Source organism: Canis lupus, chromosome 1, assembly GCF_048164855.1.
Source record: "Canis lupus baileyi chromosome 1, mCanLup2.hap1, whole genome shotgun sequence".
In the NCBI taxonomy this organism is placed as follows: domain Eukaryota; kingdom Metazoa; phylum Chordata; class Mammalia; order Carnivora; family Canidae; genus Canis; species Canis lupus.
Window position 1 is genome coordinate 107,128,910 of NC_132838.1, and position 16,134 is coordinate 107,145,043.

General features: G+C 50.0%; 3 protein-coding genes across 6 annotated transcripts in view; 2 read left to right on the forward strand and 1 right to left on the reverse strand.

Moving 5' to 3' along the window:
* ATF5 (activating transcription factor 5) lies at positions 1-5,526 on the reverse strand. 2 transcript variants are annotated; one of them, XM_072770993.1, is made up of 3 exons: positions 4,644-5,526; positions 2,194-2,490; positions 1-1,303 (listed from the first exon to the last, which is right to left on the reverse strand). In XM_072770993.1, exons 2-3 carry the CDS (start codon positions 2,369-2,371, stop codon positions 642-644), a joined length of 840 nt encoding a protein of 279 aa, XP_072627094.1. In that variant the 5' UTR covers positions 2,372-2,490; positions 4,644-5,526; the 3' UTR covers positions 1-641. The 2 variants fall into 2 exon arrangements, with proteins under 2 accessions (XP_072627094.1, XP_072627101.1); XM_072771000.1 differs by lacking the exon at positions 4,644-5,526 and adding an exon at positions 3,882-3,935.
* The window catches only part of NUP62 (nucleoporin 62), a 24,982-nt gene continuing 13,427 nt past the window's right edge, over positions 4,580-16,134 (forward strand). Inside the window, exon 1 of one of the 2 annotated variants that reach the window (XM_072770902.1) lies at positions 4,580-4,719. The gene's annotated coding sequence lies outside the window, so the exon portion shown is untranslated. Of the gene's footprint in view, positions 4,720-9,787; positions 9,810-16,134 lie in introns of those variants that run through there. The other variant, XM_072770909.1, reaches the window with a different exon arrangement.
* IL4I1 (interleukin 4 induced 1) overlaps positions 4,582-16,134 on the forward strand; it is a 37,134-nt gene continuing 25,581 nt past the window's right edge. For both annotated transcript variants that reach the window (XM_072770878.1, XM_072770869.1), the window contains exon 1: positions 4,582-4,719. The gene's annotated coding sequence lies outside the window, so the exon portion shown is untranslated. The remainder of the gene's footprint in view (positions 4,720-16,134) is intronic.

A 16,134-nucleotide genomic window follows, 5' to 3' on the forward strand; every position in this document is an offset into this window, starting at 1 on the left:
CAGAGGAAATTCTTCATTTTATTTCTCTGCTCACAAACCACCAAAACAATCAGCCCCTCCCCCACCCTCATCACAAACACTGATTTCTTCCCAGAGCTAAAATGAACTCCCAGTCACCAACTATGGCCATCCCCCAGCCTGCCCACTTCCCCATCTACCTGCAAATTCACCTGCTCTGTGAACTTGGCTGCCTTTTGGCTTCCTGCCCAAATACATTTCCCCAAGGTCACTTGGCTTGCTTTTTTGTTTCTATTGTTATAAGGCCACCATTCCTGAAACCCTCCCTGCCTCACATCCAGGCTGGCTCTCCTGTCCCTGGCTGCACAATTGTTCTGCATAGCTTCCCGGGAGGCCAGGTTTGCAGGCCCTCCTCTGCTCCCCAAATTCCCTGCAGGCCTGAGTCCCTCAGCTGTTAGATGAGTGCAGATGTTGACTATGGCCAAACATGATTCTGGGGAGGGAAAAGGGGAGCAGATTCAGAAATGGACAGGAGAGGAAACAATGATGGGAGGCGGCAGAGGTGGGGTGGAGGGGGGAGACAGACAGGGGGATGATGGAGGGACCCTCCTACCTCAAACTCGGACACAGAGGGTAGGTGGAGATGAAGACCAGTGTACCCTATAGCCCAAAGCCCCTGCCCTCTAGCTGTTCCGGGTCCTCTGGCTTCGAGCCTTATACACCTCGATGAGCAGATCCTTGACATACTGGATCTCACGCTCCACAGACTCAGCCCTCTCCCTCAACTCTCGGTTGCGTGCCTCCAGCCCCTGGCACTCGCCCTCCAGGGCCTCGCCCTCTGCCCGCTTCCTCTGGCGGTACCTCAGAGCTGCTGACTTGTTCTGGTCTCTCTTCTTTTGCTTGCGGTCCCCTCGAGTAGTGGCAGGATTGGGGTAGGGGGCTGGGCGAGGAGGTGGAGGAGGAGGAGGGGGCTGCTGTGGTGGGGGCAAGGATGCCAACGCTGAGTCGCCCTGCCCGGCCTCGCTGTGGCAGTAGATGGCCAGCAAGTCAAGGGTATCCAGGGCAGGGGGCTGGGGGAGGTCAAAGGTGGGGAGGGGAAGTGGAAGGGGGAGGGGCGGTGCTGATGGTGGTGGCTGTGGTTGGGGGGAGGATGGTGGGAGAAGTGGAGCATCAAGAAAGAAGTCTTCCATTTGTTCCAGCTCTTTCTTGAGGAGGGAGGCCATAGCTTCCAGGTCAGGAGGGGGTGGGGAAGGTGGGGGGAAGGCACCTTGGGGCAAGGGGGGCTCCAGGGGCAGGAGGGCGGTAAAGTCCACCCGCTCAGTCATCCAGTCAGAGAAGCCGTCACCTGGAGGATTGGAGGAGGGACATAAACGTCCTTGAGTTCCTGGTCTTCTACCCAACCTGGTGATCATCCATGCCTGCTTCATACATGCCATTAATTGAGTGAAACTACCAAGCAGCCAATCAGTCAACCAATCAATCAACGAATCATCAGACCACTCAACAAATCAACAAACCAGCCAAGAAACCAAACATCTAACCAACCAGTTAACCAATCAATCAACAAACAGTTCAACCCATTAACTAACCAGTCAATGAACCAGTGAACCAACCAACGACCCAAAAAACAAGTCGAGCAGACATTTCTTCAACCATTCCAACACCTGCTTTCCTGATTACCCTACATCTGTAGTTTCTGATTTACTCTCTAGTCTTAAAAGGCAAACTAGATCACACACACAACACACCCTGTTTCATCCTTAATTAATTAATTATTGAGAACCCACTATGTGCCAAGTATTTGAGATATGCTAATGAATAAAATAACTCCTGCCCCAGGGCCTCTGAGGATGCTGTTTCCTTTACCTGAAAAGCTCTTCCCTTGGGTCTTTTCATGGTTTATTCCTTCCCAGCCTTTAGGTCTCAGTCAAAATGTTACCTATGTGTTTCCTGGCTACCGACTCTAAATTAGGACTTTGTTTTCATTTTTTAGTTAGCTACAAAGTGTTTTCCACTTATCCCAATACATCATCACCTAATTTTCTTTTGTCAGCCTCCCCACTTCAGTGTGAGTTCCAAGAGGGCTGGGGTTATGTTGATCTTGTCTCCGCTATATTCCCTAGCCCCTAAAAGCCACCACTGGAGCATTACAGCTATTTATTGAGTGAATCAATGAATTCTTCTCCCCTGATCCATGCCCAGCTCACCCCACCTCCATTCTCTACCTGCCCTTACCTGCCAGGGGCTCTCCTCCCCCTGGGAGCCCGCCCTCCAGGGCTCCCCCAAGGATTTCATAGGGGCCCAGGGGGGCAGGAGCCAGGGGGAGTTTCCCATAGTCTACGAGCCAGCCCAGCCCGCTAGCTGGGAGCAGGGTCTTGTCCAGCTCCAGCCCCAGGGTCGCCAGGAGTGACATGGCTGCAGCACAGGCTCTGGGCAGGTGTGGCAATGAAGAAGGCTGAACCAACAGCTGGAAGGAGGCTCTGGAGGTTGCTCAGCTGGGCAAAGACAGGCACCAAGGCGAAAGTGGAAGACCTACAAGTGAGACAGAATAGGTGATGTCAGAGGCCATCCTCATCCACAGCCAAAGTCACAGAGAAACCAAGCCACAGCTCCATGTCCCCAAGGTCCTTCCTACCTTCCCCTTCCAATTGGGTTTGAGACTGCACCTTGCCCTATCAGAATTCTAAATCTATGCTTTCTTTCCCCCAATTTCTTTTTTTTTTTTTTTTAATTTTATTTATTTATTTGTGATAGTCACAGAGAGAGAGAGAGAGAGAGAGAGAGGCAGAGACACAGGCAGAGGGAGAAGCAGGCTCCATGCACCAGGAGCCCGACGTGGGACTCGATCCCGGGTCTCCAGGATCGCGCCCTGGGCCAAAGGCAGGCGCCAAACCGCTGCGCCACCCAGGGATCCCCTGGGCCCCTCTTCTCTTCTCTTCTCTTCTCTTCTCTTCTCTTCTCTTCTCTTCTCTTCTCTTTTCTTTTCTTTTCTTTCTTTCTCTCTCTCTTTTCTCTTTTCTTTCTTTTCTTTCTTTCTTTTTTTTTAAATCCATGAGATACACAGAGCCAGGCAGAGACATAGGCAGAGGGAGAAGCAGGCTCCCCCTGGAGAGCCCAATGCAGAACTTGTCCCAGGACTCTGGGATCACACCACCTGAGCCAAAGGCAGATACTTCTCCACTGAGCCACCCAGGTGCCCCTCTTTGGGCCCCACTTACTTTTCTTTAGAATTCCCAAGCCCTGTTCCTTCCTATACAAAAACCTAATGGTCTCCCAGGGGAATTTCCTTAAGCCCTTCCCTCCCACCTCACAAAATTACACTTCATTAAAAAAAAAAAATTCAGGGCAGCCCGGGTGGCTCAGCGGTTTAGCGCCGCCTTCAGCCCAGGGCCTGATCCTGGAGACTCGGGATCAAGTCCCACGTCGGGCTCCCTGCATGGGGCCTGCTTCTCCTTCTGCCTGTGTCTCTGCCTCTCTCTCTCTCCTCTCTGTGTATTCTTATGAATAAATAAATAAAATCTTTTAAAAAAAATTTCAATCCCAGGAGAATTTTCTTCCAGCCACACCCCTTCCTCTAAAGTATTTCCTTTAGGCTCCATCCCATCTAAACACTCGGCTCAAAAATCAGCTCCCAGGGATCCCTGGGTGGCGCAGCGGTTTAGCGCCTGCCTTTGGCCCAGGGCGCGATCCTGGAGACCCGGGATCGAATCCCACGTCGGGCTCCTGGTGCATGGAGCCTGCTTCTCCCTCTGCCTGTGTTTCTGCCTCTCTCTGTGTGACTATCATAAATAAAAATTAAAAAAAAAAAAATCAGCTCCCAGGGGAATTCCCCCAGCCCTGCCCCTCCAAACCGTGGTCTACTAAGTCCCACGGCTTCTTTTTAGCTTCGCGGTGACCGCCCCAGTCCCTTCCCGTCCAATTACCTTAGCCCCCCACTTCATTCCCGGGGATACCCCAGAGGCCCCGCCTTCTCTCCGTTGAAACCCCACCCCAGGTAAATTTGCTTAACCACGCCCCTTCTCACGATAGACCCCCGCCCACCCGTCGCAGCCGCTGATCCTAGCTCCACCCCCCTCCTTACAGGTGGCCTCTAAGCCTCGCCTTCCGCCCTGTCAATCTGAGTCAGCCCCACCCAACCCCGCCCCAGCAGGTGCCCGAATGAAACATAAATTGTGTTGTGCGCATGAGCAAGGTGGAGCTCGGAGACGGGAGCCGGCCGGCGGAGCCACACGCCTCTCTCGCAGGGCTAAAGCGCATGCTCTGCCACCGATCCAATTGTTCTCTCAGGCCTGCGGGGTTGGGGAGTCAGTGCGCATGTGCAGCTGCTTACTGCCCGCCCTTCACTCAAAAAATACGGAGTCTGGTGGGCTTGTGCACGTGAGCAACCGCTCGCGGACAGACTCATTCGGGGAGCGGGGGGCGACCCCCGCTCGGGGCTAGTGCGCAGGCGCACTGCGTGCAGGCCATCTTTAAACTCCAGCATTCTAGGGAAGAACGTACCCTTCCCCCACTGGACCGAATGCGCATGCTCGGCCGCGTGCCAACGACGCGTTTCCCTCTTCTGCGCCTGCGCGACCGTGATTCCTCACTCTCGTCTCCCCACCCCCCAGGCCTGGTCGTGAAGGCCGCGAGCTTCGAAAGGGCGGGAAAGGCGGTTGGAGAGGGAGGGGCGAGCGGTTACTCACTCCATGGCTACGGAAAGGAGAGGCGGCGGCAGCCTCAGCTGAAGAAAAGAAGGCGGTAGAGAAGAGCGCAAGCGCGGTGAGCGCGGAAACGGGCCGGGACACGGAGGGGTCGCGGCTACAGAGCCATAGCCGGGGTTGGGCGGGCGGAGATGGCGTCTCGGTAGCCTGAGAGGAGATTGTGATCTGTGGATGGGGAATGAGGCGGCCCCGGGGAGTGGGGACAGATATACAGGGGATGGCGCAGCACGGCCTCCCCGGATCCATCCGCGCCCCGCCCCGCCAGGCCCCAACCGGGAGGCGGGCCTGGCCTCTCCTCTCGGGAATCCTGGAATCCACTCCCCTCCTCCTCCCGACGCGGAGTTAGGCCTTTTCCTTCCTCTGACCCGGGGACCAGCTCCGTCTTCCTACCCCAGGGGTTCCGGCCCCCGTCCTCCTTCCAACTCTGGGGTCCTGTTCTCTGTCTCTCTGACTCAGGTCCCCTCCCCCCCAATTCTAGGGATTCGATCCCTCGCCTTCTCTGAGACCTGCCCTAGTTCACTTTTGGTTTCTTTTGCCCTAGTTCTCGAATTTCCGGCCAGCCACATGCTGGACTCCTATCCCCAAACTGCCGCCCCACGCTAAGAACCCTTTTTGTGGGTTAGACTCTTGTCTGAGTCACAATGAGACCGCGCGCGCCGTTCAAATCTCAGACCTGCGATGGTGGCCAAATAATCAAGTTCTCTAGTCTCGTAGATCGAGAACTGCCTGTAAAATGAAGAAAATAATCAACTCTGCCTGATGAGAATCAAGTCGATGCCTGTGAAACCCAGAGCCCGGCTCTTAATTGCCTATTTAATGTATCTTATTTTTAATAGGAACTCTGGGGTTGAGTCTCAACCATACCTCCTGCCCTGGCAAGATCCCCAGACATTTGACCATACAATAGCTGCTAGTAGGTCATTCTTGTGTCTTCTTCACTTCTTCAAGGTGTCAGTAATTGCCAGACATCCCCACCTTTCCCTGTTCCAGATGATGGACGCTCACCCGCAACACCAGCACAGTTGCAGAGAAGCAGGCATCATCACCCTGACTGTAGCTTTTCTCCATCCTCTGCCCACCTCCCATCAGCCCTTATCCTCAGCCCTCCTTTCAGGCCAGTTGGTTCTGCTTCAGCTGCCCCCCACTGGATCAGTTTACCAACCCTGCCCCAAAATAGGGAGATCTGCACTGCCCTTTGCTAAAAGAGAGGGGGCTTCCTGGCCATTCCCTCCTATGCACTAGACCCTCCACTGGCCCAAGTGGGTATGGGTCTTTACTTCCCACCTTGCATCTGTCCACAGCAGGACACCTAGAGTTCAACTTAACATCACGGGTGGTGGTTCTGAGGTCCAGAGAAGGTGGGGGAACTCTGATCTTGAGACTTATTTGGGAATGAAGATAGCAGGCTTCAGTTGCATGCAGGAAGTCCTTCTTGGGATCTGACCACTTTCACTTAGAGCACTTACTGTGCACTGTGCCAGTATTTGAAGATTTGACCTATAGGGGCTAGGTTATTACCTAGGCAGCATGAGTAGCAGTTAAGTGCAGACTCTGGCGCCCAGTTTTGGGTTCAGACCTTGTCTCTACTCCACTTATTAGCTTACTGTCAATTTCTTTTTTTCCCTGTGCCTCGGTTTCCACTACGTTCAAATCTCAGACCTGTGATGGTGGCTACATTATTTTATCGCTACGTTTCTATTAACTCCATATAGAAACTTAGCGATACATGTGGCAGCTAACAGTGCTTACTTCTGGGGTGCCTGGCTGGCTCAGGCGTGTGACTCTTGATCTTCAGGTTGTGAGTTTGAGCCCCACATCAGAAGTAGAGTTTACTTAAAGAAATAGTGCCAGGCAGCCTGGGTGGCTCAGCGGTTTAGCGCCACCTTCAGCTCAGGGCCTGCCTGTTCCTGGAGACCTGGGATCGAGTCCCACATTGGGCTCCCAGCATATGGAGCCTGCTTCTCCCTCTGCGTGTGTCTCTGCCTTTCCCGGTGTCTCTCATGAATGGATAAATAAAATCTTAAATAATAATAATAATAATAAGTAGTGCCTACTTAGTACTGTCACAAGGATTCAATGAGTTAATTCATAATTCAGGTCAAGCATTTAGATTAGTCCTCCTTTCTGCCCCCCCAAATCTTAAGTCTTCTAAAAACATCTAGTATGTACACATGGACTAGGCAATTTAAGTAAATTTTTATTTTAGAATAATTTTATTTTTGGGCAGCTCCAGTGCCCCAGCGGTTTAGCACTGCCTTCAGCCCGAGGTGTGATCCTGGAGACCCAGGATCGAGACCCACGTCGGGCTTCCTGCATGGAGCCTGCTTCTCCCTCTGCCTGTGTCTCTTCCTCTGTGTGTGTGTGTGTTGGTCATGAATAAATAAATTAAAAATCTTTAAAAAAAATTTTTTTTTATTTTTACAGAAAAGTTACAAACATAGTGCGGAGAGTTTCCATATACCCCACATCCATTTTCCCTGTTGTTGACCTCTTTAACATTTCTGTGATATATTTGTCACAACTAAAGAACCCACGTCGGTATGGGATTTTAAAGTGCACACCTCATTTTGATATTCTGATTTCACTAGTTGTTTTTGTTTTTGTAGATATTTACTTTAGAGAGCACAGGCAGGGGGAACAGCAGAGGGAGAAGCAGGCTCCCCACTGAGCAAGGAGCCCTACCCAGGGCTTGATTCCAGGACCTTGGGATCATGACCTGAGCAGAAGGCAGATGCTTAACCAACTGAGCCACCCAGGCACCCCTCGCTAGTTGTTCTTAATGCTGTTTTTTTGTTCCAGGATGCCATATCACATTTAATCATCGTGTCTCCTTAGCCTCCTCTGGTCTGCAGCAGTTTCTCAGACTTTCTTAGATTTTCATGACTTTGGGAGATTTGAAGAGTGCTGGTTGGTTCTTGTATGTGACATCCCTTAATTTGGTTTTGTTTCATAGACTGGGGACTATGGGTTTTTGAGAGGGTGGCCAGGTAGGATACCTTTTAGTAACTAGAAATGAATTTGCTTAGTATGGGAATCATTTTGCCAGCTGTATGCCACATATGCTGACTGAGGAGACGTTCGGGCAAGGACCCTGGTTCCCCCTGTCCTACCCCCTTGCACCTTTTTCTGGCTGTTGAATCTCACCCAGTTCAACCCTGGTGCCAGCTGTCCCACTGAAACAGCTTGACTGATTCCTACTGAATGGGTGCCAGTTTGCACACTTTTCTCCCTAGTCCTTCCTGGTACATTCTAATTTGTGGGTGGTGGGTTATCAGTGGCTGCCTTTGAGCCCAGGTCTTGGCACCCTGAGCCCTCTCCTATGCCTGCTCTTGACCTGGACCTGTGGCACTTCCAGGACTCAAATGCCTCTGCCTCCCTCAGCTTGCAGTCTTCCAGGGTCCAGGTGCCCAAGTCCCTTTCAATTCCTGAGCTGGGGCTGGGAGCATGGGTGGGGCTTCTGGGGACTCTTTTTCAGTGCGGAGGAGCCAGGCTTGGGAAATGAGGCAGGCATTGCAGGCAGGTTGCATCACCCTTGCTCTTTGATGGGGAGGGGGAGTAGGGGGATTCTCTGGGGGCCCCCAGCGCACCTGGCAACAATTCCTGGTTAGCACAGCCCTAGAGCCCTGGATTGGGAAGAAGTCCCAGCACAGCAAAGGAGGGGACAGGAGAGTAGCTACCTGTGCTGGACCCTAAGTATCTGAGACTCAGTGCTGAGAAGGGGCCTCAGATCAGAAAAGCTAACCTGCTTGTCTTGCAGGCGCAAGAGAAGCCCCAAGAGATGAAGAGGGTTGTGCATAACCACAGTGCTGGTTAGAGCCCAGGCTTCCATGGTACCATACAGCTTCCAACGCCCTACGGGCCCCAGGGAGAGCCTGTTTTCTCTCAGATCTATGAGGTCCCTGACCCCCAGCCTAGAGCATAGCCTACTGGGAGGCCACCTCATCCAGACCTTCACCTCAGGTTTGCTGCTGCTCACAGTTGCCAAATTCTATCGATTCCCAACGTACTCCTCCCCATCTCCCCTATCCTAGTGGAGGCCCTCCTCACCAGCCACCCCTCAGTGGTTTCCCAATCAAGGTGACAGCCTGGCATGTGATGGAAAATGGACAGAGTTTGCATCAGATGGACCTAGATTCTTTCTGAAGAGGTGCTGGGGCAGGTACCTGGGTCATGCAGAGGGGGAGGGAGAGTAGGCAGGATTTGGAAGTGGATGTCCTAGCAAACAAGAGAGGAAGGCCAAGGCCATCCCAGTTGGGGAAAGGGCAGTGTAGGGGCCAGGCATGTAGAGCATCAAGCTGCCACGTGGCCCAGTAGCTCAGAGTCTTCCACTCTTTCCTGCTGTGTGTCTCTGGGCAGAGGCAGCTTCAACTCTTCCAGCCTAGGTAGGCCCCTCACTGCTGTACCAGCTGTGGCACCTCGTTCATCTATATTGTTTCCTGTGGCATATCATAAACTTAGTGGCTCAAAACAGCACATTTAAATGTATTCCTTTTTAGTTCTGATGACTGCAAGTCTAAAATAGGTTCACAGGGCTGTGTTCCTTCTGGAGACTATAGAGGAGAATCCATTTTCTTCTCTTTCCAGAGGCGCTTGTGCTCCTCGGCTCATGGCCCTTCTTGTATCAATCTGACCTCTGCTTCCACCATCTCCTCTCTTGTTTTTTTTTCCTTTGATTTTCTTGCTCTCTCTCTCATCAGTGGCCTTACATTAGAGCTCACCCAGATCATCCAGGAGAGTATCTCCATTACAAGATCCTCAATTTAATCATATATGCACACTTCTTTTTGCCATGTAGAATAATACAGTCACAGGTTCTGGGGACTAGGATGTGGACCTCTTTGGGGAGACATTATCCAGCCCACTACACTTTCCTTTGGGAGCTCTTTTTCTCATCTTGATGAAGGCTAGCAGCCCTTGGGTGCCCCTTCCTAGAGGAAAAGTACTGGGCAAAATGAAGGTAATTGACCACATAGTGCCCTAGAACTCAGGATGCTGTCACTTACTGCTGTGTGACCTCCAGCAAGATACTGCACCCCCACTGTGGCATCATCACTAAAGTGGGGACAGTAACAGAACCTTCAGAGGGCAGTGGATAAGGATCAAAGGGGTAATACATGAAAAGGCCTATAACAGTTCCTGGCTCAGCAAGTAAGCCATCTCCATAAACCCGACAGCCCTGTATCAGGGAGAGGCCAGCAAAGCCTCTGGGCTACTCAGAGGTGGCCCAGCCTGCCCCACAGCAGTGCTGGCCTGGCGGCGCAGAGCTTCCAATCTTACAGAAGTTGGAAATCCAGCATTTTCTGAGATCCAAGTTTTAAAAGTGGGCAAGTAATTAAGAGAAACCCCCAACAAACCATGAGTGTGGATAGACTCAGTCTGTGGGTCCTCCCTGACCTTTGGTTCAGTGATTCCCCCCACCCCCCCATCTAATCCTCTCTGCCCAGAGCAGAGAACAAAAGAAACCAAGTACTCCTCATTCCAGAATTGCTGAAAGTTTGGACCACACCCCTCCCTGCTGGACTGATCCAGTTTGAGGAAGAGTGGGGCCTTGTTCCCACCCAGTCCCCTGTCAAATCAAGAGAACTGTGTTTATGCAGAGCAGGAGGGGAGGTCTCAGGAATTGTCCTTAGGGGATTGGGTGTCTGCCTAGGAGGAGCTGGTGTCTTATTACCCCGTCTGTCCTTATCAGCTGTCCATACCTCCAGCCAGAGGCCATCGGGAACACAACTTGGGTTTCTTGCTGTTATCAGCTGGGGAGCTATCCACTACTGGGGCCCTCAGGGCATCTCAGTAAGTGAGTGTTAAGGAGGACTTACTATGGGAGCTGGGTTAAGTTAGGTAACTTTGGGGAGGGTTCAGGGAAGCAGGCTTTGCTCTGGATTGGAGGCAAGTTTGTGACTGGGTATCTTTATCTTATCTAGAGCCAGGAGGAAGGAACAGAGCTAACACTGTGGTTAATGTAAGAAGCACGCGTCAGCTCTGAGCCAGGAAGGGGATTTAGGTCCTTTTTATGCTTTGGACAGTGTTTGTGCTTCTGTGTAGAAGCATTTCAGAGTGATCTTATTTTGTCTTGGTCCCCCACAGTCAGTGGCCTGCCTGATGTTGGTCACCTCTGAAGTTGTTCTGTCTGACTGGAGCCTGCCAGACCTGGCTCCTAGGGCAGCTTTCCCTTTCTCAGAGCAAATGAACTCATCCTTCCAAGTGGGGGAGGAGAGTTGGGGAGCCCCTGCTGTGTGGTGGGCCACACACCTATAGTTCCCACAGGATGGCTTGAGCACAGAGGAAGGTAGCAGGACCTGAACCCAGCCAGCCCTTGTGGGATGGCCATAGTGGGAGCTGAGGGTGGCAGGAGAGAGGGAAAGAAGCAGAGACGGGGGAACATAACGGGAAAACCTCACAGGCCCCCAAGGTCCCCAGGTGTCCCCCATGGAGAGCGTTGGGTCAGCATCAGCAGAGTCCCACTCAGTTCAAGAGCCCTTTGCCCTTCTCCTCTGCCAGCCCCCACCCAGAGCAGGAACAGATTTCGGAGATAGGAACGGGAGAGAGCAGCTGATGCCCCCCTTCACTCCAATCCTTCAGGAGACTAGCCTGAGGCTGGAGAAGGTGGACAGCACTGAATTGGGTTCACTGTGAAATCTACACAAGTCTGGAAGGTGACAGACATGTCCGAGATGTCTTTAGAGAGTGGGGAGGAAGTACTAGACCTGGCACATGGTGGATGCAGGGGGTGAGAGGGAATGCAGTTGGGTAGGTGGAAAAGTCACATTGGAGAGGCTCATGAGGGGTTAACTCAGCTCTGGGATTGCACAGCCTGGGTCAGTACTGACTACCTGTTTGTGACTTTGGGTAAGGTGCTAAAGTTCTCTTGAATTTAGCTTGCTCATCTGTAAAATGGGGTCACAAACAGTTCCCACCTCATAAAGTTGGGAGTCGGTGCAGGTAAAGCACTGCAAACAGCCCAGCACAAAATAAACACCCAGAAATGTTAGCATGGTGTTTGTTACCCAGAGGCCGGTGGGAGCTGTGATTGGTTTCTAGTTCTCAGAGTCCAAAGCCACTCTGCCTCCCACTTTTGGTGGCTTTTCACCAGTTTCCCAGAGAAACTATCTTCATGGCAACTGTCTCTACCATAACCTGTCCTGGACCTTTTCTTCCCTCACCAGTGACATCACTGTCTCTCCCCTGAGATGCTGGTGTTGATTACAGGGAGTGAGGCTGGGGAGGGAGCACAGGTGTGTGCGATTCTGCACACTACCCTCCCCACCTGCCATCTGCTGTGCTCTTAGAATCCCTCTCCATGTCACCCCCATGCCCAGCTGCATCTCAGGGAACGTCTGATGGCCTCACAGCTGACTAGAGCATTTCAACTCCAGTCTCCTTCCCAGGCCAGCTTTACTGCTCTCCCAGGGGAAAGCATGAGTAAGCAGAGGAAACTTCTCTGCCCAGCCCCTGCCCTCAAGGTAAAGTCAGGACTGAGCCTGGCCCCTGCCCACCACTGCAGCCTTACTTCTGCCTTTCTGGCATCCCATGCCTGGTTGGTTTGTTTATTGGCTTTATTTTGAGCATTGTATAACACACATCCATTTATTAAAGTGTATATAATTCAGTGGTTTTCAGTACATTCATAGAGTTTTGCAACCATTACTACAATCTAATTTTGAAACATCTTCATTATCCCCCAAAGAAACCCCATGTTCCACATCCATTAGCAGCCACGCCCTGTTCCCCCATCCCTCAACCCTAAGCAACTGCTAACCTACTTTCTGTCTAGATTTATCTATCCTATCTGGATATTTCATATGAATGGAATCGTGTCATAGATGGTCCTTTGTTTGGTTTTCAGGTTTCATCCGTTTGTAGCACATGTTAATACTTAATCTTTTTTTTCCCCCTAAGATTTGATTTATTTATTTGAGATGGAGAGCATGCAAGCATGAACCAGGGGAGGGACAGGGGCAGAGGGAGAAGCAGACTCCCCACTGAGCAGAGAGCCCACCATGGAGTTTGATCCCAGCACTCTGAGGTCATGACCTGAGCTGAAGGCATATGCATGTACAAGTTTGAGGTGGACATATGTTTTCATTTCTCTTGGGAGATACCAAGCACTAGGATTGTTGAATTACATACAGGGTAACTCCATTTTTTTTTTTTTTTTTAAAGATTTTATCTATTTATTCATGAGAGACACAGAGAGAGAGGCAGGGACACAGGCAAAGGGAGAAGCAGGCTCCATGCAGGGAGCCCGATGTGGGACACTATCCTGGGACTCCAGGATCACACCCTGGGCCGAAGGCAGGTGCCAAACCACTGAGCCACCCAGGGATCCCCAAAACCAAATTTAAAGATCTCTTTCTTCCTAAGGAGCATTTTCTTGACCCTCTCCTTAACTCATTCCCCAGGTGAAGTTAATCATTGTCTCCCCTAGGCTTCCAGTAGGTTCTAACCAGAGCTCTTTCACAGTGTCATCCTATCATTTATCTCTTTGTTACTTTCAGTAAATTCTGAAGTAGTTGAGGGCAAAGGATCTTATCTTATTCATCCAGACTTTGACATTTATGTTGACATTGGACAAATTACTTAACCCTAAAAGGTAAATACAGGTGGTACCTACCTCACAGTTGAAGGGGGTGAGGACTAACAGAGTCAGTACACAAAAAGCACCCGGCACAAAATAACCCCTGGATCTGTTGATTCCACTGACAAGCATTCACTGAGTGCCTGCAATAGCTAGCAACTGTTACTAACACTGGGATATGGAAATCACAGACAAAAATGCTGCCTGTCATGTAGCTGATATTCTAGTGGAGAGATAGTAAATGAAATCCATAATTTCGGTATATTATTTCAAATGGTGTTAAGTCCTAAGGATAGCCAGGGAAGGCATCACTGAGTAGGTGACATTTTAGCAAAGGCTGAAGAAAGTAAAGGAGTGATTCACGGGGACACTTGGGGCAAGTGTTCCAGGATGAGGGACCCAGCAAAGGCCCTGGGGCAAGAGTACTTTAGGCAGTTAAGAACAAGTGGAGGGATCCCTGGGTGGCACAGCGGTTTGGCGGCTGCCTTTGGCCCGGGGCGCGATCCTGGAGACCCGGGATCGAATCCCACATCGGGCTCCCAGTGCATGGAGCCTGCTTCTCCCTCTGCCTATGTCTCTGCCTCTCTCTCTCTCTCTCTCTCTCTGTGTGTGTGTGTGACTATCATAAATAAATAAATAAAATATTTTTTAAAAAAGAACAAGTGGAGTTGGAGTGGAATGATGGAGGAGGGCAAGAGTGGCTGCCAGTAAGGGTGCCTTTTGGCTATTGGGAATAATGCCCCTGTGAATATTTGTGTGCAAGATTTTGTTTGAGTGCCTGTTTTCAGTTCTGGTAACTTTATATTTAAATATCACTCTGGATTTCAGGAAGGTAGTGACCATATAATATTGTCTTTGTTTGCTCAGCACAGGGCCTGTCCTGTTCTAAGTTTTAATGGTATATTTGTGAATTACCCAATACATGTTGGCATATGAGTGCAGAATGGTTAGTGCTTTTATCACTATTTTTTGATAAATGCAGTTGGTATATCAGATTGACAGAGGTTTCCTAGTCTCAGGTGCTGGCAGGTTGCAGGGAAATGATCTTTCCAGAAACTGCCAGTTAGAATAAAAATGGGTAGAGGCAGGTTGGAGGGCGATTTGGTGGCCCTCAAGAAAACCAAAATGCAAGCATCCATGGCCAGCAAGTTTACTTCTGGGGATCTGCCCTGAAAAAATCATTTGTGCCAAAGAAGGTGTAAACGAGCATGTTTGTTGCAGTATTGTTGATGAAAAGAATTAGAATCGATTCATTTCCTCAGGCTATGAATGCACACACACATACATAGGTAAAAGATACATGGCAGCTTTTTTAACAACGCTTACCTCACAGGTGTGAGGACCACGGTGGAGGATGGTAATCAAGAAAATCTTGGCTTTGGGGCATCTGGGTTGGCTCAGGTCATGATCCCCCGGGGTCCTGGGATCGAGGTCCACATTGGGCTCCTGGCTCAGTAGGGAAGCCTGCTTCTCCCTCTCCCTCTGCTCATGCGCTCTCTCTCTCTCAAATAAATAAATCGGAAAGGAAAAGAAAGGAAAAAGGAAAGGAAGAATTTTGGCTCTGTTGATGTGCAAGACATTTATTTTTATCTATCTATCTATCTATCTATCTATCTATCTATCTATCTATCTATCTATCTATTTATTTATTTTATTTGACAGAGAGCCACAGCAGGGGGAGCAGCAGGCAGAGGGAGACGTAGAAACAGGCTCCCTGCTTAACAGGGAGCCCGATGTGGGGCTTGATCCCAGGACCCTGGGATCATGACCTGAGCAAACCAGCGGCCCCACAAGATATTATTTTATTTTTATTTAAAAAAAATTTTTTTTAAGATTTTATTTATTTTTACATTAGAGACCTAGAGGGAGAGGCAGGCTTCCTGCAGGGAGCCCAATGCAAGACTCAATCCTGGGATCATGCCCTGAGCTGAAGGCAGACACTCAATTGCTGAGCCACCCAGGTGTCCCACAAGATAGTATTTTAAAATAAGGACTGATGTATTAATTGTGTAGTTAAAATTTAAATGTTAAAAATGCAGTTAGAGAAAATATTTCAATAGAAGAGAAACAAAACCGTTCTTGGCAAAATAGGTATGGGGCCCAGCACCAGAGTATTCCTCAGATCTCTTCCAGTCCCATTATTTTATATTGAATTATTGTTCTAAAATCTTCCTTAAAATCGACTCTTCTTTTTTTCCTGACTTCTTTCCATACAGGTCTTAACCTGATTTGTTTTCCCTATGGGAATACTACTGTTTTTCCCCACCACCTGAGTTCCTTTGGGTGTAGCTCCAGGCCTTGGAGTAAAGGAGAGTGCAATTGCTAATTAGCTGGGAAATGACTTCTTGGGGTGAAATTAGTTTTTTTCAGGGGAAGGAAGGAAGGGAACGAATGAATCCAAGAAGCATTTGGGTATCAATTGAGGCATCCTACAGGAGCAAGTAGGATGTTGGGTCAATGAGGAAAATAAGCCTGCTTAAGATGAGTCCTAAGATCTAGAAAGTGAAAAATGGAGACAGTGGGTCTGACATGTGACTATTTGTGTACAGTGTACAGAGGCATAGAGAGCATACATCGTTTGCTTAAATGTATCAAGAAAATCTAGAAGGAGGCACAGGGAATATAACCGCTTGTCTCAGGGAGGAGAGCTGGTGGCTGTGGGGGTGGAGGAGGTCCAAGACCAGGGTTCCTTTGGGAATGTAGAACCACATGAACAAACTGTGTTCACTAAAAGAATGAATTTGTTTATTTATTTAGATTTTATTTATTCATGAGAGACCCACAGAGAGAGAGAGAGAGAGAGAGAGGCAGAGAGACCCAGGCAGAGGGAGAAGCAGTCTCCACGCCGGAAGCCCGATGTGGGACTTGATCCCTGAATTCTGGGATCACTCCCTGAGC